This window comes from Canis lupus, chromosome 12, assembly GCF_003254725.2.
Source record: "Canis lupus dingo isolate Sandy chromosome 12, ASM325472v2, whole genome shotgun sequence".
Lineage (NCBI taxonomy): Eukaryota > Metazoa > Chordata > Mammalia > Carnivora > Canidae > Canis > Canis lupus.
The window spans coordinates 20,077,477-20,099,526 of NC_064254.1; the positions used below are offsets into that span (position 1 = coordinate 20,077,477).

Consider the following 22,050-nt stretch of genomic DNA (forward strand, 5'->3'; position numbering starts at 1 on the left):
ACTCAAAGGATTACAGCAGGAAGAACCCATCCTGACCTCTCCATAAACTTCTGTGCAAAAAGACTAAGAACTGAACATCCAGGCGCAAGTGGTTTCAAAAAGACCCCATAGGGGGATCTTTTTATGAGTAAGAACTCACAATACTGAGATGTCTGATATACCAGGTATTACTTCTCTGTGAAGTAATGAATATGAGTTTTGATCTATGCTCAAAAAAGGCAGGCAAAGGGTCAATTCTCCTGGACTCTCACTCACTGGCCTCCTGTAGCCATTTAGGTATTCCGAATTGGCAAAGTTTGGCTTGCACAAGTTTAACTGATAAATGCTGGTGTCCCTGAGGAAGAAAATTGCCTAAAGACCTAACCCCCAAGGACAGCACAGCAGCCTGCTGCCACCATGTGGTGACTTGGTGCAAATGTGGAAGCAGCAAATCCTGCAGGGCAGAGCTTTCAAGGATAACAAAATTAAACCTGACCACAAAAGCACAAAGTATTAAGACCATGTGTATAATTTAAAAATAGGTAAGTTTATTCAGTGTATCAGATATTTAGGTCAGAAGTATGTATTAGTTTTCACTGGTGCTACAAAAAAGCGAGCCTTCTTGGCCTTTGTGACTTGCCTCAGAACTTTACCAGCATAAAACAGCCCAAACCTGTTCTAAATGATTTTTATTTTTTAATTATCTATTTATTTACTCATGAGAAACAGAGAGAGAGAGAGGGCAGAGACACAGGCAGAGGAAGAAGCAGGCTCCACACAGGAAGCCCAACGTGGGACTCGATCCTGGGTCTCCAGGATCACAGCCTGGGCCTAAAGCAGGCGCTAAAACCGCTGAGCCACGAGGGCTGCCCCCCAAACCTGTTCTAGACAGACATGCCCAGGAAAGTGAAAACAACCAACAAACAAGGATGAGCAGAAACCAGCTGTGCTCCCCCCATATTCTCAGAAGTTAGATGTTATTTACTGCAAACAATAGTTTGATTTATTCTGGGTGGGAGATAGGGAGAATGAATGAATGAAGATAAAATAGTCATAGTCCTTTCCCACTTTCTTCTTTTTATCCTACAGCAGCTTTCATTACCCATTCCCAAAGCTCAGCTTTGTCACATGTCCCTCAATTTCCATTCAATTAACACTGTCATCCAGGGAATGAAGGCAAAGACTGGCGGGAACAGGGAGAGGAATATGGAAAAAACATTCTTGGCAGGGCCCCAAAGTTCTCAGATGAGGAAGATGATGCCTTCAGAGACCATGACCTGGTTGTCATCTTGCATCTTGCTCAGGGCAGCCTGAATCTCTGCTGAAGAGAAGGGCTCTTCTTTGTCCCGGTTGATGGATTCTGTGAGGCGATTCATGCCCACCGACTGTGCATGAGCTTCCCGGAACACATCCAAGAGCGCCACCTTGAACTCCTTCAACCTACCCAGTCAGGAAAAGATGGGTGAGGGTGAAAAGTCAACAAACCCAAATGCTCTCAGGCAAGATCTATGTAAGTATTAATATAGTACAGGCATCCCCTCAACATTCTATTAAAGAGCTTCCTGCATACTAAGAAATAATACCATTTTAAAAACCAGAGGCCTATGAAGATGTGGGAAATTGGTGTTTCCATAGAAATGTATATTGGGGGGCACCTGGGTGTCTCAGTTAAGCATCCAACTCTTGGGCTCAGGTCGTGATCTCAGGGTTGTGAGAAGCCCCGAGTTGCACTCCACTCAGTCTGTTTGAGATTCTTACCCCCTCCCTCTGATCCTCTCTCCCCCAGCGCATGCCCTCTTTTTCTCTCTCTCAAATAAATAAATAAATAAATAAATAAATAAATAAATAAATAAAATCTTTAAAAAAAAGGGGGGGGGGCATAAACTGGAACAGCACCTTTGAAAGGCAATTCAGCACACACTAAAAATTTTAAGTACATATCCTTTGTCCCAGGAAGTCCATTTCTAAAAATAACTTTATAGCTACACATTTGCATGAATACAGTAATAAGTATGTTTTACTGTCAATACCAGCTTTATAGAACCTAAGAGCCCATCATTAGAAAATTCAAATAAAATTTTATATATTTATACTATGGAAAAAACCGCAGTCATTAAAAAAAATCTACATAAGCTGACTCAGAAAGCGCTTTAAAATATAGTTCAAAATAATAAAAAAAAAAGTGAACCTTAAGCATAGATTTTGTTTGGTATTCAGTAAACACAAAAATTTATATATAAGGGGTGGCTCAGTCGGTTAAGTGACCAACTCTTGCTTTCAGCTCAGGTCATGATCTCAGGACCACATCCAGCACTGTGCTCAGTGAGGAGCCTGCCTGAGATTCTCTCCCTCTCCCCCTCCCCTGACCCATGTACACTTTCTAAAATAAACAAAAAAAGCTCTAAAAAAATGTTTATATAAAACAGTTTCTGAACCTCTAGTGGTAACAATTTTTCACCCCAGAACAAAGGACAACAATTCAATGAAGAAAATTTGTGTGTGTATGTGTGTGTATACCCTACTGAAAGAACCCAAGGTTACAGTAAGACAAAAAATTTGTCCTTGCTTCAAGACTCTACTCTCCTCCTACCTGAACTCCCAAGGACATTATATTTAAAATTCCCACAGAGAACTGTTTATAAAGCAAATGGTAAAATGTAAACAACTGGAGATTCTGTGTAAAGAGTATAAAAGAGTTCTTGATACTATTTTTGCTACTTTTTTGGTAATTTTTCTTAAGTTCAAAATTATAATCAGAATATAAACTGTCCTAAAAATCATTGGGCCTACTATTTTGAGCTCTGCTGATAGCCAGCTTGTTTCATACCCTCTCCCCAGAAATAAGTCCTTGCTTCAGCAGCATGTGGCATTCATTTCCTACTCACCTGGATTCACTCAATTCCACCTTCTGGGACTCCTTGGTCTCCTGTGAGTCTGCTGTCTTTGGAGTGTGCACTTTAGATGATAAATGATTGCAGATAATGGGAAGACAATATGGTGAGGCCATTTCCACAAACACCAGACAAGTAATCTCCATTGCCCATACCTCACTGAGTCTGACCAGCCTCACTTCCTAGGGTTCTTCTGGAGCCAGCCAGGGTAAAGAAATTGAGTCACGCAAAAGATCCTCAACATGTTATCTGGGATGCTTATGCCAGGCTTGGCAAAGAGCACAGTTCATCAAGAAGGAAGCAAACAACTGAGCAAAGCCCAGTTTCCAAAGTTCTGATTGGGTTTCCTGAGGTTCTCTTGGGACAAACCTCTTGGACACAGGGCCCTGAGCAGGGAACGAAATGGGCACCCACCAGAAAATGCAGTACACAGAGCAACTAAGGTCAGCAGTCAAAGGAACCAACTCTATCAATAGGAGACATTCACTCACCTTGAGGCATTTCTTCTTCAGTGTCACTGAAGTCATAGGGGTCATAGGAGCCCCCATCCTTAGCATCAGGGTGACGAGTTTTTCTCCTAGAATACCCACAGCAGTTAAGAGAAAGGCTTTGGGAAACCCATCCTGTACCTCTGACTAGAGAAAAAGAACTAGATCTACAATCAAAGTGAAATGCTAGGCCAAAAAATTTTTTTCTTAAAAGAGACCAAAGGTCTCTGGACCAGAACACAAACAGGCCCCACTTCCCAGTGCTCTTTTTCTCTATCATCCACTTAGAAATTCAACCACAGGCATGAAAGGGTTACCATGAGGAAAGGGCTTTGAAAGATACACTCAAAAACCTGTGGGAGTTAGTGCTCCTGCCACTTAACATTGCCTTAGCAGAAAGAGGTCAAAAGCATCATACCAGGGGCATCTGTATGGCACAGTCAGGTAGGCATCCTAGTCTTAGTTTCTGCTCAGGTCGTGATCTCAGGGCCCTGATTTCAGGGTTGTGGGATCGAGCCCTGTATTAGGCTCCATGCTCAGTGCACAAGTCTATTAAAGTTTCTCCCTCCTTCTCTGCCCCCAACCGCCAATACACATGCACATGCTCTATCTTGAATAAATAAATAAATCTTAAAAAAAAAAAAAAAAAAGCATCATACCAGAGAATAGAGGAGCTAGCTAAGCTCTCTACTTTGCCTAGGTTGTCTTTGGCACCCGAATTTCCCAAAACAAACTTGATGTCAACCAGCAGTACAGATCCACCCCTCTCCCTTGTCCTCAACGCCAACTGAAGTCTACCTCTTTTCTCTTTGCTCTGTCTTACCTCTTGCTCTTCTGCTCCTGGTCCTCCTGGCTTTTCTCCTCTTCATCATCTGTCTCTGATTCATCCTCATTTCGCTTCTTTCGTTTCTTCTCCTTCTCTAGAACCTAAGACCAAGTATGAGTGGGCGGAAAGGGTCAATCATGCCAAGAAACTAAATGAAGAACTCTGAGTAAGAGTCCCTTCTACACCATCAGCAGAAATAACTTCCATGGGTCTAATGACTGAGCCTCTTTTGTCCCTGAATCCCAGAACCAGGGACAGAGGAACAGGCTGCTACCTATCTTTAAAAATGCTGACAGGTGGGGTGCCTGGATGGCTCAGTTAAACATCCAACTCTTATTGTCGGCTCAGGTCATGATCTCAGGGTTGTGGGATGGAGCCCCATTTGGGGCTCCCCACTCAGTGGGGAGTCTGCTTGAGATTCTCTCTCCCTTTCCCTCTGCCCCTGCTCTTGTGCTCTCTCTAAAATAAATAAATCTTTTAAAAAAAATGTTGAGAGGAATGTTCAATTCCTTTCACATAGTAGGTATTCAATGGTTTAAGGAACAAAGAAATGAATGAAAAGAAAGTTCAGCCCATAATGGTTAAGTGGAAAATAATTCATTTCTTTATAGATCAGGTAGTTAATTTAAATTTAAGACAACTCCCACCCTAGAAAAAAAGAGTAAGCAGGAAAAGCCAATCAGACCAATAACTAAACCTCAAGGGCTACAATTCACTAAAATGGGGAGGGGATGGGCAACAATGAAAAGATAACGAAGGCCCCAAAGCTTGGTGTCTAAAATGACAGAAACACAATGTCATAAGCAGAAACAGAATGACAGGCCATGTTTGAGAATTGAGAGTTTTGATGCGAGTTGTTGAGATGCCAGTGGGATACTTGAAGAGACTGGCAATGCAAAAGGTATAGAGGGAAGAGGAAGATCACCAACATCAATCCTCTGGAAATATCTACTTTTTTAAGAGACAAAGGAAGTATGAGTAGACAGAGAAGCAGTCAATTGACTATGTAACACATCAATTAAATCAGAATCTCTGGGGTCATTAGGGGATCTGGCATCAGTATTTTAAAGCTTTCCAGCTGGTCCTGGCATGCATCTAGATGCTGCTTTCCATTGATGACCTAAATGCAAGTGTTACCAGGGAGGGCTGGGCAGCCCAAGCACCAACATTTACTCAGAAAAATCTCTCACGCACAAGCATCGGAACCCTCACCTTCTTGAAGTAAGCATACTGGACTAACTCCACAGCTTCCTCTGCATCCTGCAGGTCCACGGTCTTGCTCATGCGAGCCTTGGCATGGGCTGTGGCCAATCGAATCAAAGTTTCCAGCGTCCGGGCTGTAACTGGTGATGTCTAGGGAAGAAAACAAGGGACGATTATTTGTCCAGAATTCCTTAAGCATGCCCATCATTCCCACTGTACAGAAAATGTCAAGATAGTACCAGAATGATTCTAGGAAGTAAAGCAAAGGATTCAGACCTCTGTATTCTGTATAAACACCACATAAAATTCACAAAGATAAAAATAACCAAGGAAACATGAGTGTTAAGGGACAAAGGGATAGTAGAACAGGGAAGAAAATGAGGCATCTTATAGCTGGAAAGAGAAAAGGCTAGAAAGACTACAATAAGGAAGAAAAATAATCCTTTACTGTCTGCCTGCAGCGCTCCAGGAACTTTGCTTTTATATCAACTGTGCCATTTAACTTCTCCAAGTTTTATGGATGAAAATGGGATGGAAATGGGACTCAGGGCTTCAAGTAATTTGTGCAAGGTCACACTAGGGGAGGAGTGTGGAAGAGGTCATCTGAAGTTGGATAAATTCAAGTCCAGAGGAGGAGCAGAAATCTAGCATGTTCTCATCAAGCAGTTCTCATGGGGGTGGATGCATACCAACTGGTGTGCTTCTTTCATTTTTACATGTTATTGGCTGAATGGCATCTCTGGTCTAATGAGTCAGAATGTATGTGTTTAGGACTGTACATGTATTCTTTTTAAGTTTCAGGTGATTGTGATGTGCTCACCTAGTTAAACATCCCTAACATTATCCAACATTCTCACTTTATGGATAAAAAAACTATGACCTGTGAGATGTGAAGAGACTTGTGTAAGGCCCAAATATTAGCTGAAAAGACCTGGGACCAGTACAGAGGGCTACTTCTTTCTGTCACACCCACATCTCGCATTGTATGATCCTTGATCTAGTCACTTCTCCTTTCAAGTGTTTTACGTTCAATAGAAGGCTTTTTGACACACTGGAATGTGTTCACGTGGCAAGAGAAACAATTAAAAAGAAAGGGGATGCTTAATCTGAAGAAGACAGGTCATACACAATCCCCAGAAAACAAAATTAAGACCCATGGGTCTAAGTCATGTGGAAGTAAGTTTAAGCCTAATAAATAGAATGTTCTAACATTTCAATGCAGTGATGTACCAGGCATGTTGCCACTAGAGATGTCAAGAAGTCTTAGCAGAAATTCCAGAAGGTAGAAGTCCTGTCTGGGTGTGAAGGTGGAATAGGTGACCTAGGATCATGTCTAAATCCAAGGGTCTATGTCTATAGCACCTAATAATGGTCTTAGACTTGGGTCTTGCTGCCATGAAATCCAGTGTGAACTATACTGCCCCAAAAAGTTTAGATAAATTCACAGGCAGATTTCTAGAAATGACTTTGGATAACTACTATGGTTACCAAACTAATCACTTGTCAAAGTCTAGCTCAAATATCACCCTTTCTTCCCTCAAATTCATACCCCTTCTATAATCTAAAGGAAAAACTAATAGTTTCTTCATCTATACTCCAATCATCTTTCACATTAGTTCTCTTTTAGGTACCACCCTGTGGTAGATATATATAAATATGCATATAAGATCTTTCCATCTACCTTCCTGCCTGCTAGTCCCAGATCTGAGCTCTCTGGGTATCTGAGGATAGTTCTTTCTATTTTAACCCTGCATGTTAAGAACACACACCAGTTCAGTTCCCAAAAGTTGCTCCTTATGTTTACTGAATGAATCATAGCTTCTGGAGGCCAATGTCATCTGAATTAATGAGTTATAGGTAACTCTGGTATTCTCACTTCATTCTCCTTTTTAAAATTAGAACTATAATACAGGAAGTCCTTCAGACCAGAAAGAAAAAGGTAAGGAACCACTAAGTTAAAATGCTTTTAGAGCTCCCAGATAAGAGGGACTCCCCAGCCTTCTACTTCAGGAATTCCTAGGCCCATCTTCCCTGTGGGGACTCACCCTGGCAGTGTCCGAGCTCATGCTGTCTTGGCTGCGCAGGCGTGAATACTCTTCTGCAATGTAGGCGGCTGACTCCTGAGTTAGGATGGGCTTAATGATTTTGGCCACGTGGATGTACTTCCTCATGAATGCTGCACTCACCATCTTCTCCCTGGATGCACACACAGTGAATTCTTCTTCTCTGCCATACCTTGGCACCTGACTGGGGGTTGGGGGCTTGGCCTCTCCTCAGAAGTCAAGGTCAAGTGGTAGAGATACAATCTAAAATCCATTATCATAAATCCCACTCATACAGAACGTGTATAAGACCTTTTCACATATATTTATTGAATTCTGTGGCTATTACTTAGATATTATTTGTGAGATAAACAGTACAGGTAGGAGTTTAGGTATTACCTTATTTAATCGGTAAAAACAATGGCTCAGAAAAGACTCAAATTCAGTTTGCTGACTTTAAATTCTATTTTCTTAAATGATAGGTTTGAAACTATATGCTTTCTACCATACTATAACCCTAAACAGAGGTATAAGATCTCACATTTCATGCTTTAAACACTTGATCCCTTATCTCCTTTATCCAAATCCACTTACACAGCACCCAGGGCTTGTCATCTGCTGTCCCTTCAACATAAGCTTGTCACAAACAGCTACAAGACTTGTGCAGTACTTCACATATGAGGACAACATAAATACCCACCATCAGTTGAGCACATGTTATCAAAACTTCTCATTTTAGGAAAAGATTAGAACCTAAGCCTAATTACCACAAACACAAGTAACTGGCCAGGGAAAGGGGTATATTAAGTGTGGGATCCAGCAAAGAAAACAAGCTCACATGGCTATGAATCTAAGCATGACCTCGCCTGGGCAGCACATAAAAACATGCAAATATGACACAAATCTCAGGTTCCCTCAAGGGAGAAAGTGTGAAGAACGCTCACTTTTTCTTCTTGGTTCCATGCAGAAGGTTGTCATGCTTCTCATAAATCTGGGTGTCCTGTTGGTCTTCCTGGTTAAAATCAGGATCGTCTGTGGCCAGGATATCCACGGCACTACCCAAAGGCATGGCTGGAAAACCCAAGTTGGGAGAAAGGACAGTAAGAATTTGCTTCTAACAAAGCAAAGTCACACAGATATGTGGAACCCACAAATAAGAAAAGTGGAACCACCTGGCACACATAAGATGCTCAGAGTTGTTCCTAGACCCAGAAATGGACAAAAGATACACCTCAGGATAACTTCCAGGGAGTAGGAAGAGTGGCCATGCAGGCAAGGACACCTTCAACACCAACCCAGAAAGGGCAACACCCACCACGACCTGGGCCAAGTCTAAGATAACCGCAACTGTTTACGTCCCCCTCCATTAATCAGCCTGACTTTTCCCATGGCCTCACTCACCATCGCCATCCTGTTCCCCGGGGGCCCTGTAACGGTGCATCCTAAGGACATGGTCTGAGATCTCTCGATCCTGCTCTGGGTCCATCTGATCCAGCATGATGAAGAGTAAGTCAAATCGGGATAGCAGTGAGTCCTGCAGCCCAATGTTCTCCATAGGTGTCTTATACTGATCATACTGTGAAATGGAAGGAAAAAGGACAGTGGAGGCAAAATCAAATTGGGAGAGGACAAGGAGGCTATTTAAAGCTATTAAAATACTTAATTCAGTTAGCCTCCCTGCAACCAACCCTTCTCTCAAGGAAGTTTGGGAGACCTGTGAGAACTCAAGAGCCCCACCTTCTAGCTGAAGTGCCTCTAACAGGCGAATCATAGATCTCAAAACCAGCCTCCTCCTTCCCAAGCTTTATTCTGCTCCTGTCATTCCCAGGATAGGACTACCCCTGAAAGATGATTCCTTCTCCTCTGTTATAAAGCTGACAAGCTGGCTCAGCCAAAAACATTTGGAAACTTTAGAGTCCCTTACTCAGAAAGGAATGAGTAAAATCACAACAAAAATGGACAATAATCTATAAATCATGTCTTCAAGAACCTGTATACCTCTTCATCTTTCAATTCTGGGCCTATGAGGCTACCCACCTGCAGAAACTTCACAGTCAGAGGGCCTAACAACCATGTGGGTAACATTAATAATGATTCTGACCACACTCCCATTTCAGGACCTGCAATTTTTTCCCCAAATTTCCCAATATAATTCTTCAGAATGACATAAATATGTTACCATTAATCTAAAAACCAAGGTTCTCAAACCAAGCTATGCATTATTACCAATCTTATGGAGCCTTTCTAAACCATAGCGACCAATAGCCCCAACCCAAAGTGAATTCAGAAACCATGGACTGGAGTTAGACACCTGCATTTTTAAAAACTCCACCAAAACAGGTATCCCCATATGCCGTGGAATGTGAAAATGTCAACGCTACCCAGGGCAATTTACACATTTAATGCAATCCCTATCAAAATACCATGGACTTTCTTCAGAGAGTTGGAACAAATCATTTTAAGATTTGCGTGGAATCTGAAAAGACCCCAAATAGCCAGGGGAATATTAAAAAAGAAAACCATAGCTGGGGACATCACAATGTCAGATTTCAGGTTGTACTACAAAGCTGTGGTCATCAAGACAGTGTGGTACTGGCACAAAAACAGACACATAGATCAATGGAACAGGATAGAGAATCCAGAAGTGGACCCTCAAACTCTATGGTCAACTAATATTCGACAAAGCAGGAAAAACTATCCACTGGAAAAAGGACAGTCTCTTCAATAAATGGTGCTGGGAAAAGTGGACAGCCACATGCAGAAGAATGAAACTAGACCATTCTCTTATACCATACACAAAGATAAACTCAGAATGGATGAAAGATCTAAATGTGAGATAAGAATCCATCAGAATCCTAAAGGAGAACACAGGCAACACCCTTTTTGAACTTGACCAAAGCAGTTTCTTATAAGATATATCCATAAAGGCAAGGGAAACAAAAGCAAAAATGAATTATTGGGACTTCAGATAAAACGCTTCTGCACAGCAAAAGAAACAGTCAACAAAACTACAAGACAACCTACAGAATGGGAGAAGATATTTGCAAATCTGATACATATCAGATACATATCAGATAAAGGGCTAGTATCCAAGATCTATAAAGAACTTATTAAACTCAACAGCAAAGAAACAATCCAATCATGAAATGGGCAAAAGACATGAACAGACATTTCACAGAGGAAGACACAGACATGGCCAACAAGCACAGGAGAAAATGCTCTGCATCACTTGCCATCAGGGAAATACAAATCAAAACCACAATGAGATACCACCTCACACCAGTGAAAATGGAGAAAATTAACAAGACAGGAAACAACAAATGTTGGAGAGGATGTGGAGAAAGGGGAGCCCTCTTGCACTGTTGGTGGGAATGTGAACTGGTACAGCCACTCTGGAAAACTGTGTGGAGGTTCCTCAAAGAGTTAAAAATAGAACTGCCCTTCGACCCAGCAATTGCACTGCTGGGGATTTACCCCAAATATACAGATGCAGTGACACGCCAGAACACCTGCACCCCGATGTTTGTAGCAGCAATGTCCACAATAGCCAAACTGTGGAAGAAGTCTCGGTGTCCATCAAAGATGAATGGATAAAGAAGATGTGGTCTATGTATACAATGGAGTATTACTCAGCCATTAGGAACGACAAATACCCACCATTTGCTTTGACATGATTGAACTGGAGGGTATTATACTGAGTGTAATAAGTCAATCAGAGAAGGACAAACATTATATGGTCTCATTCATTTGGGGAATATAAAAATTAGTGAAAGGGAATAAAGGGAAAGGAGTGAAAATATCAGTGAGAGTGACAAAACATGAGAGACACCTAACTCTGGAAAATGAACAAGGGGTAGTGGAAAGGGAGGTGGGCAGGGGGTTGGGGTGACTGGGTGATGGGCACTGAGGGAGGCACTTGGCAGGATGAGCACTGGCTGTTATGCTAAATGTTGGCAAATTGAACTCCAATAAAAAATTTTAAAAAAAAAAGCTAAATTTAAAAAATAAATAAACAAACAAACAAATAAATAAATAAATAAATAACTCCACCAAAACCGGTATCCTCATACACTGTTCAATCATAAATTGCCAGAGCACAGTTAGGTTCTGGGTTCAAATTCTGTCTCAGCTGTTTTCTAGCTTGTGACTCTTGAGTAAGTTACTTAACCTTTTATGCCTCCATTTTCTCAGCTGTAAGATGAGGATAATAACTACCACCTACAATGTTACTGTGAAGATAAAAGAAGTTGATAAATATAAAGTATTTGTAAGTCTTACTTAAAAGTATTATTATGGTACAATCTTAAAAGGCAATTTCGCAATCTCTACCAAAATGAAAATCCATGTAACTCTTTAATCTAGTGATTCTGTTACTAGGTATATATCATACAGATATATTCCTAAATGTATAACAAAATGCACATAAAGGAATACTCACTGCAACTCCATTTCATAATTAGCAAGAGGGAAAAAGGAAAATCCCAAATGCCCATCAAATGGAAACAAGTTAAACAAATTACTATAAATCCATACAATGGAATATAAGACAGTTCCCCCCCCAAAAGAAAAAATAAAGTCAAAATTCAGCAACCCCAAAGCTAGATAAAAGATACACCTTAGCAAATCATCATCATAGTAAAAAAAACAAAGATAAACAAACTAATTTGTTAACAAGGAGCCAGTGTAGTTGTTGGTACCCACTTAAGTTTTTGTTTCCAAACACGTCAAGAGTTGTTAGCAGTTATCTCTTAGGGAAGATATAGGAGAGAAAAGGAAGGCTTTTAATGTCTATACTGCACTCTATATTCTCTTTATACATCCTAACATCTGCAGGTGGTATTTTTGCTGTAATGACAATACAGGTTACTAGGTTGAGACTGCAGGTCGCTTTTATTTTCTTCTTTGTATTTTTAAAATTACTTTAAATAAATACTTTCCAGGGGATTCCGATGTGGATGAAAAGGTAAGGAACCACTGCCCTAAATCAAGGACAGTAACAAAACGTTGGATGAGCTTATTAGTCCTTGGCTTATTATTCCTCCCAGGCACCAAGAATCAACTTCATGGCCCACCTAATCAGCAAAACCAAAAGTGAGGACAACAGTGAAGTGCCTGACTCCACTTACCCTGCCATAGACAGGATTGGCAGCTGCCAAAACACTGCAACGGGCATTCAGCCGAGCATGGATGCCAGCCTTGGCAATGGTGACTCGACCCTGCTCCATCACTTCGTGGATGGCCGTGCGGTCCATGTCAGACATCTTGTCAAACTCATCGATGCAAACCACACCTCGGTCAGCAAGGACCATGGCCCCTGCTTCCAGGCGGCGCTCCCCTAGAAAAATGAGGAAATAAAGATATGTGTTACTATTCAGGTTGTAGAGGACCAGGGGAGAGATTTCAATCTCCGTCCTAAACACTCACTGCAGCTCATGAGAACATAGTGAGGAGCAATAGTTCCCAGAGACTAAGAGAAATACCCTAGTGGGTCAACCGTTTTAGCTCCAACGTGAATAATCCCCAAGCAGTCAGCCTCCAACAAACTTCTTTCATAGATTTTTTTTTTATGTTCATCCTCAAGTGATTCTCTAGCTGGATCTCTGCTCTCTCTTCACTAGTCTTCCAATCCCTTCCTCTGATTTATAAAATAGCACAACCTTCTTTTTTCTTTCCAATTTGCAAAGCTTTCTCCTTCAAAAAGTATCTTCTAGGAGACATTCTTATCCATAGAGGGCCACCCAAAGACTTAAATCATTCGTGCCCTATTGCCCGAGAATACTCAATCCTCTACAGTCTGGCTCAAACTAACCTTACTAGTGTATCTTCCCAGTACAAGCTAGTACTGAGAGCAAACTCAAAGAAACTATACATGTTTCACTGTGAGACCTTTGCCAAAGACCCTTAAACTCTTACCAGTTTCCTGGTCTGTGGTGACAGCAGCTGTCAGACCCACTCCAGAGGAGCCTCGGCCAGTAGTGGGGATAGCCCGGGGAGCAGTGCACAGCACATATCGTAGAAGCTGAGACTTGGCAACCGATGGATCCCCTGTAATTGGGTGGGGGCAAGGTGACTTGCTAGGAAACCCCTCCCCCAGCCCCGCTCCCACCCCTACTTCAGCAAGTTCTACTTTTCTAGCACAGCTCCTGCCATAATAGAAATTTACAGTAACTGGTTGTAAATAGTATCCTTTCACTTTTGCTTTAACATTCATGGAAGAATATATTCTAGACATTATAAATAAAGAAACCCAAAAATAGAGAATAATAATAAGAAAAGATTCATTTTAGCCTTTTGCCCTCTGATGGAACTGAAATACACCAGGAAGAGAATACATGGGCAGCCTAGGTGGCTCAGCGGTTTAGCGCCGCCTTCAGCCCAGGGCGTAATCCTGGAGACCCGGGATCGAGTCCCACGTCAGGTTTCCTGCATAGAGCCTGTTTCTCCCTCTGCCTCTGTCTCTGCCTCTCTCTGTGTGTCTCTTGTGAATAAATAAAATCTTAAAAAAAAAAAAAAAAAAAAGGAAGAGAATACACAATCTTACAGATTATAGATTCCCACAACCACACTCCACAAGAGAAGACCAAGAGTCTGATGTAAATCTCCAATGCCATACCAATCAGGAGAATATTGATGTCTCCACGGATGTGGCTGCCGTTTTCAAGGTCTCGTTCCACCCCTCCCAAGAGCAAGCAGAGAATCGCCTTCTTAACATAGTCATGCCCATGGATGCTAGGGGCCAATGACCTGGCCAGCTGATCAAAGATATCCTAAGAAGGAATTACCAGAGGCATCAAAAGCCTGGTGAGATTCAATGAAGCTGAACTCTGCTTCATACTTCAGTCTATAAAAATGCTTGAAGAAATCCACAAATGTAGACATTGTTTCTAATTGTAAAACCTTTTCTTATGACAAATCACATTGATCAGACCGTTAACAGAACAGATATAGAGAAAGTCTGAATTCCAAAACTTGCTTAGAGGTTTAATCTTCAAGGAAAAGAGTATTGCCGGGTTCAAAACATTTTCGGTTTAATAAGAATGTGCATTGTGATTCCAATAACCTTTTGGTTTGGTTTGGGTTTGTTTTTTCAGTAACCTTTATCACACAGGCATATACAGATGATTCTTGAACAATACAGAAGTTAGGGGTGTCAATCCCCCATGTAATCAAAAATTCAGACTACAAAAAAGAAATAACTTTTGATTCCTCAAAACCTTTACTAATACCCTACTGTTGACTAGCTTTACCAATAACATAAAAACAGTCAATTAATGTATTTTGTATGGTATGTACTATATACTGTATTCTTATAATAAGTAAGTCAGAGAAAGGAAAACGTCACTAAGAAAATCATACGAAGGAGAAATACATTTATAGCACTGTATTTATCAGAAAAAATCTGCAAGTAAGCAAACCCACACAGTTCAACTCTTATTCAAGGGTCAACTGTATATTCTTCAACTCTAAATGTGGACATTCTGTCTTTAAGAAAAACAAATTAGAGAATTAAAAAAATAACCTATTTTAAACTTCGGTAACAATGCGTCACTACTGTCTTCTGCATGGACTTATTGGTACATTGATATTTTCTTATTCTAGTACTTGTCTTAGGTTCACTTAGCAACCCAGCAGGTAACACAAAAGAAATACTGAACAGCAAAAACACCCTCTTGCTTACTGACTGGGTCAAACTAAAAGCTAACACCACATGCTTCAGAGAAAAAACCTTGACCCTCCTCGTGATCCAGTGCAAAGATAAAAGGTGTCCTACGCCAAACACAACCCTAACAAATCCATCCCACCCTCAAATTCCTAAAAGATGCTCAGACCTTGGAACGAGTTTTACTGAACTTCTTGATCTTGGCTATATCCTCAGCAGAGAATGAAGGCTGAACGTCCTTGCTCATTTGCTTCACATTACAGGCAATCAGGATAGTCCTGGGACAAAGATAGGAATAAGAGGAAGCCTGCAGTTTTCAAATCCTAACATCAGAGCCAATAGCAATTTGGAAAACAATAAAGAAAAAAGACAAATTGTTCTGAATTCAGCAACTGACTAATCTTAGTCTGTGACACAAATATGCTGATAATTCTTCACCTCGGAATTTATCCTCTGCTGCCACACAGATCTTCGGACAGAAGTGTGGATGAGACGGAGGTGGGAATATGTGAACTCCCAGGTAAGCCATGAGGCTATGACCATGTTACCAGTAACTCCCACTTTTAGCATAAGATACTATTACCAGTTTTATCTGATGAAAAAGAGGTATCCCATCTCCCATGCAGCAAGGTTGTTCCACCTGTCTGTTGTGATGCTCCAGAATATGGCAAAATTGGAGCAAGAATACTACCAGAAATGCAAGCTGCCAGCAGCATGTCAAATACCTCACAACTGCCCCTTTACCTGAAGGTCCCTGAGGTGTAGCCTCCCTTCTTTCCCGGAAGGCAACGGTAGGTCCCCACCACCTGGACTCGGTCACCAGGCTTCACTTTATCTACCAAGTCATCATCCAGAATGACATCCACAGAGCGGGGAAGTTGGCCTGCTGGGGCCTTCTCCGGCATCTCCTGGATGGTGATGGTCTGATGGTCCTTGTAGACAGAAAGGCCATATTCGGTCTCAAGGGGATTGTTTTCCTCGTCCTGAAACAGACACACAGAAAAGCATCATTATCTCACCCCAGTCTTAGAAATGCCATACTCACTTTTTTGTTTTTAAAGATTTTTTTTTTTTTTTTAATTCATGAGAGACAGAGAGAGACAGAGAGAGAGACAGAGAGAGGCAGAGAGAGAAGCAGGCTCTCTGCCTGGGAGAGGCAGGGAGCCCGATGTGGGACTCAGTCCAGGGACTCCAGGATCACTCCCTGGGCCGAAGGCAGGCGCTCAACTGCTGAGCCACCCAGGCATCCCCGTACTCATTTTTTATAGGAAGCAAATATAATTTGGAAATGACCTCCGGAGATTTTAGTATCTAGGAACAAAAAAAGCCAAATGTCTTCTCCAGTTTTTTTCCATTCCCATCTGTTATAGTAACAAATCATCTAATGGAAGGGACAACTATATCCTAAAGGAACCATGGCTCTATTAACACCTAAATTAAGATTCCTGTTCCCCCTATACTATGGCACAGTATTTCCCACTCCTAGGTAATACCCAACAGAAACATCTATCCAAAGCCACATACTACAATGTTCATAGCAATATTATTCCCAATAGCCAAAAATTAGAAAATATCCAAATGCCATCAACAGAATGGTTAAATAAATGTGGTATATCCACCAAAAAAAAAATACTATACAGTGATGAAAAGATATAAAATACACCTATAACAGCATGGATGAATCTCAAAAACATCTGATGAACAAAGGAAGCCCAATATATGAGTATTTAGATAAAATATAAAAGCAGGCAAAAGTACTCCATGTTGCTAGATATCAGAATAGGGTTAACATTTGGGAGTGTGGGTCCTCAAATATCTGAGTGCTAGGAAGGTACTGTTTCCTGGTTTGGATGCTGATTTTATAGGTATATATTTAGTGTATACTTATATAAACTTTCCTGTATGTATATTAAACTTTAGTAAAAACATTTTAAACTTTGACTTGCTTGCTATTTGAATTTTCTAAAAACAAAACAGCTGTCACTTATTGAGTGCTTACTATGTAGATGGCATTGTGCTGTTATTTATGAGATGATCTCATGTAATCATCCCAACTACTCAGTAAAGCAGATATTTTTCACATTAACAAATAAGGAAACTGAAGCTGGCAAGGTTTAAGTAAGTTCCCCAAGTCACATAGGAAATTGCAGAACCAGAACTCGAGACAAGTCTAACTCCAAAGCCATATTCTTCAGTACCACACTAGACGACCTCCAGGAGTCCAACGTATTTCAAGTATTGAGCAAAGAAGCCTGGCCCCTGTAATCATCAGAAGAGTACTCTCTGAGTACTTATGAAGACACTCTAGAAGGAGGGATCTTAATGAAAAAGAGGATGACTTAAAAAAGGCAAATGGCCTGAAAGTAAAAGGACATGAATCCTAGCCCTTAGGGTCATCACTAACTGGAACCATGTGCAAGTCACTTAACCTCTCTGAATTTCAGCGTTTCACCTGCAGATAGACTCAATGATTCTAAAGTATGCTTTAGTTATAATTCTAAGATACTCATTTTTGTTTTATGTTAAGATTCCTGCACCAATTGAGTTGAAAATAAGAACTGGGTCTCATTCGTATTTGTATCCTCCACAGTGCTTAACAATTATTTGGATACAGTGGCTCTCAATTAAAATTTGACGGCAGGGACAGGTATTCTTTGATAGAATGAATTCAGATAAGTATCCAACATTAATCATCTTGTCTCATTAAGAAAGCCTCCCATTGTTCTCAGTTCAGGCCAATCTGAACACTTAAGTAAAAAGCCATTCCCAATGCCATTCTTCTCCCAAACCCAAAGTAAAATATCTGCAAAGATTTCATGGTAACATTATAGCATAAACACTCTCCCATATTACTTTAGGTAGATGATAAAGTTATATATAACCCTGCTAAAAGATCAATGTAGATTAGTGTCTTTTTTCAATCCTTCTATAATTTGCCAGGTTTTCTAAAGTGAATCTTTATTCTCTTTAAAAAAAAAAAAAAAGAATTGAAGACTTTCCATATTAAACTCTAGCTAGCAATCAATCTTTCCTTTAGATTAATCCTTACTTTTCATCTGATTTACTTCTAGAAGACTTCAGATATCAATTATTTGCATTAAAACAGACATCTTTGATTCCAACTTCCCAAGAACCCCAAGTAATTCATTCCCCTCACCTTAGTGGGATAGACAGAGCTGGAAGGAAAAGCCACCAGGGTGGTGAGATCAGAATAACGTCGCTCTATAGTCTTCTTGGTAGCGGGGCAGTAGTGGACACTGCGGACGACTTTGGGACGAACTAGAGAGCCTAGCAAAGGAACACATGCATATAAAGTCATGCAACTAGACAGCAACAGAGGTGGAACTTGACCCAGGCAAGTCTATCTTGATTCTAAATACTGTGTTCTTCTGACTAGTTTAAGCTACTTCCATAATATTTGTTTTATTCATTTTTATATTTAGAACATCAACATTTCTATATAAAACCTCAAGTACAACCAATCCTGACCAAGAAATAATAGTTCAGAGTTAAGAATGAGGAGATTGCCAAGGGCCGAAACTCCCCTACGCTCAGCAGAATTCACCATTCTGGACCCCCTCATCACTGTATATGCTCACAGCTGCTTCCAGCTCCCCTCTGTCAGTTTAAGGCCCTACACTACCTAGCTCTACTCAGTAGCTCTATCTTCCTGCTTTCCCAGCCCTCTAAGTCTATCCCACCTCCGTTCCCTTGGCCCCACTTGAAGCCACTCACACTTAGTGACAATGCCCTCCACACAGACTACACAGCTGAGGAAGCAGGAGGTAAGAGTCCGAGGAGAGACATGCTTGGAGCCAAAGCTGCCCTCCAATCCTATGTAGAACTCCTCATACTGCTTGGCATAGGTAGCATCAATGGAGGCCACAAAATCCTTTAAAGCCCGCTGGAAGGCAACCAGCTCCTCAAAGGCATTGCTCAGGAGGCTGCACATCGGCAAGAGAGAGAATAATTAGGCAGAGAGAAAATTTCAAAAAATTGACCGTCAAAACCAAAAGTGGTAAGAAAATCTAGTTCCTAGTTTCTCCTGCCGTTCTAGAAGACTTGGGAAAATACATCAGAACTGACAGTTAACTTTAATTCAACTTCTCAAAGATGCAGAAACGATACTCAGTTAAACATGGAAGGCGGAGCTGTTGAGAGGAAAACACCCACCACCTACTTTGGGAAGAAGAAAAAAAAAAAAAAAAAAAACAGAAGCTGGTGAGGCAACAAGGATCAAAAGCATTTCATCCAGGTCCTCTCCTGGGAAGCCTGTTCCAATCAATCCGGGGAAGAGAAAGGGAGCCACTATCACTCAGAGCCAGGGTATCCTCTTGGAAAGCCCTGCCACTTACCGGTTAGCCCTCTTCTCATTTTTCCTGCGCAGGTCATTCACGTTGACAATCAACCGGTATTGGTTGTCACTGATCAGTTCCCGAACTTTGCTCTGATAAATTCCCTGGTCTTCCTGCAAAATAACCACTACGTATCACAGCCACAAATCCAAAAAAAAAAAAAAAAAACGACAGTATTTAAACAGAGGTGGTTCCCACAGCAAGATCAATCAATCAATCAATCTCTGCAGAAGAACTGACCTCCAATTTCTTCACATTTTCACTCACTAGCCTGAGATTCCAAATGCAGCTGCAGGAGTTATAATGATCTCCTCAATGTCCATGCTATTATTTTTCTATTATCATCTGCAGCTTTCCTGTATGCAGTCATTTTTCCACTTCTAGTGGAGAATTAAAACAAGCTCACAAGAAATCTAAAGGGACAAGTAGAAATCTTGTCAAAACCTTACCTTGCATATTAAGGCGCCTTTTCATTTAAGAATTATGTAGGGAACTAAAATACTTTCTCTTCCCATCAGCTGTGTGGTAAGGAAAGAGTTCGCTCACATCCAGACTTAAAGGAATAGGGAGCCTTGCTATTTGTCTACAGACACAGCATTAACAACGCTGCAAGGTGCTTTACCCACCAATATTCTACAGCCTCCAACAAGCACATGAGGAAGTGCTCCGCATCACTTGCCATCAGGGAAATACAAATCAAAACCACGAGGAGATACCACCTCACACCAGTGAAAATGGGGAAAATTAACAAGACAGGAAACAACAAATGTTGGAGAGGATGTGGAGAAAGGGGAACCCTCTTGCACTGTTGGTGGGAATGTGAACTGATACAGCCACTCTGGAAAACTGTGTGGAGGTTCCTCAAAGAGTTAAAAATAGACCTGCCCTACGACCCAGCAATTGCACTGTTGGGGATTTACCCCAAAGATACAGATGCAATGAAACGCCGGGACACCTGCACCCCGATGTTTCTAGCAGCAATGGCCACAATAGCCAAACTGTGGAAGGAGCCTCGGTGTCCATCGAAAGATGAATGGATAAAGAAGATGTGGTCTGAAGACTGCTAACTCTGGGAAACGAACTAGGGGTGTTGGAAGGGGAGGAGGGCGGGGGGTGGGAGTGAATGGGTGACGGGCACTGGGGGTTATTCTGTATGTTAGTAAATTGAACACCAATAAAAAAATAAATAAATAAATAAAGACTTACTATAAACCTACAAAAAAAAAAAAAAAAAAAAAGAAGATGTGGTCTGTGTATACAATGGAATATTCCTCAGCCATTAGAAACGACAAATACCCACCATTTGCTTCGACGTGGATGGAACTGGAGGGTATTATGCTGAGTGAAATAAGTCAATTGGAAATGGACAAACATTATATGGTCTCATTCATTTGGGGAATATAAAAATTAGTGAAAGGGAGTAAAGGCAAAGAAGAGAAAATGAGTCAAAATATCAGTGAGGGTGACAAAACATGAGACACACCTAACTCTGGGAAACGAACACGGGGTAGTGGAAGGGGAAGTGAGCAGGGGATGGGGTGACTGGGTGATGGGCACTGAGGGGGGCGCTCAGCGGGATGAGCACGGGGTGTTATGCTACATGTTGGCAAATTGAACTCCAATAAAAAAATTTTTTTTTTTTTAATATTCTACGGCCTCCAATCTTGGGTGGCGTACAACCCCCCCCCCCCCCTTCCCAGCTTAGCAAACACTGTTCCTCTGCACCTTCTTGGGCACTGAAAAGGGATATGGCCAAATGAGGAGGTCTTTTCCGCCCGTTAGGAAGTCCGTCCCCAAAACCTGCAGGTCTTTAAGGTGGCTGGTCACTACCGCTCTTCAGCATTCTTTCCCCCACGCTCCCTCCAAATCCAGAGTGGGGAGGGATTTAGGAAAGGTCAAAGGGAGCTCTGCCACCTTCTTGGCAGTTGAAAGAAACCCTTCGCCCTTCGCGAGACCCCGCGGTCACCTGCACGCAGCAGCGACACAGGATGGCTCCCGCAAGGCTGCACCCACAGGACACCAACCACCGACCGACTCCACCTCGAGACGTGGCGAGGTCGCGGGCGGAAGAGTCCTGAGGCGCCGGCCGGCCGCCACAGCCCGGAGGCCCCGGCGGACCTCCCGGGGGCTCACGGGCCTGACCCGGCTCGGCGTGGAGCAGAGCGGCCCCAGGGGCTCCAAGCGCCAGGGTCTCGCGCCCCCGCGCCTCCCTCACCTCGTCATCCAAGAAATCCAGGTAATCTCTCTGCGCCTCTCGCAGCTCTACGTCGTCCAGCACCACAGTCCCCGCCATGCCCGCCGCCACAGAGCCGCCTCCTCCAGCTCCGCGCCGAGGGTCTCCACACGGCCCCGCCCCGGCGCGAAAACTTGCGGACTTTTCCCGCCACCAGAGGCTACGTCGCGAAGGGGCGAGGGGTTCACGGAGAATATACACATTCTGATTGGCTGATTCCTCTTACGCGAGAATAGCAAGCATCCAATCGAGAGCTTGCTCTTCTTCGGCGTTTCCCGAGCCGGGCCTCGCGGTGGCGGGAAACAGGACCTCCGGAGCCCTGTGTTTCTGCCCCCTCACGAACAGGAAAGCTGACCAATGGGGCAGAGAGGAG

The 22,050-nt window shown here is 42.1% G+C and overlaps 1 protein-coding gene across 3 annotated transcripts; it reads right to left on the reverse strand.

Moving 5' to 3' along the window:
• Nucleotides 1-505: 505 nt before the first annotated feature.
• MCM3 (minichromosome maintenance complex component 3) lies at nucleotides 506-21,863 on the reverse strand. 3 transcript variants are annotated; one of them, XM_025419016.3, is made up of 17 exons: nucleotides 21,660-21,863; nucleotides 19,445-19,557; nucleotides 18,825-19,033; nucleotides 18,247-18,377; nucleotides 15,834-16,072; nucleotides 15,259-15,367; nucleotides 14,043-14,196; nucleotides 13,343-13,474; nucleotides 12,556-12,764; nucleotides 8,831-9,005; nucleotides 8,374-8,500; nucleotides 7,433-7,583; nucleotides 5,397-5,537; nucleotides 4,182-4,285; nucleotides 3,362-3,447; nucleotides 2,865-2,934; nucleotides 506-1,419 (listed from the first exon to the last, which is right to left on the reverse strand). In XM_025419016.3, the coding sequence occupies exons 1-17, from the start codon at nucleotides 21,735-21,737 to the stop codon at nucleotides 1,221-1,223; spliced, it is 2,427 nt and encodes an 808-aa protein (XP_025274801.1). In that variant the 5' UTR covers nucleotides 21,738-21,863; the 3' UTR covers nucleotides 506-1,220. The 3 variants fall into 3 exon arrangements, with proteins under 3 accessions (XP_025274801.1, XP_035553285.1, XP_035553286.1); XM_035697392.2 differs by having other exon boundaries at nucleotides 19,445-19,571; nucleotides 21,660-21,834; XM_035697393.2 differs by lacking the exon at nucleotides 21,660-21,863 and adding an exon at nucleotides 21,170-21,323.
• Nucleotides 21,864-22,050: the final 187 nt, after the last annotated feature.

What these genes read in the sequence shown, in the direction of transcription:
- MCM3 (XM_025419016.3), bottom strand. Translation starts at nt 21,737, where the DNA reads ATGGCGGGGACTGTGGTGCTGGACGACGTAGAGCTGCGAGAGGCGCAG. An exon ending in CGGGGAACAGGATGGCGATG is followed by an intron (nt 8,501 to 8,830) that starts GTGAGTGAGGCC and finishes TGGGTTTTCCAG; the next exon opens with CCATGCCTTTGGGTAGTGCC. An exon ending in GTGGAATTGAGTGAATCCAG is followed by an intron (nt 1,420 to 2,864) that starts GTGAGTAGGAAA and finishes CTGACTGGGTAG; the next exon opens with GTTGAAGGAGTTCAAGGTGG.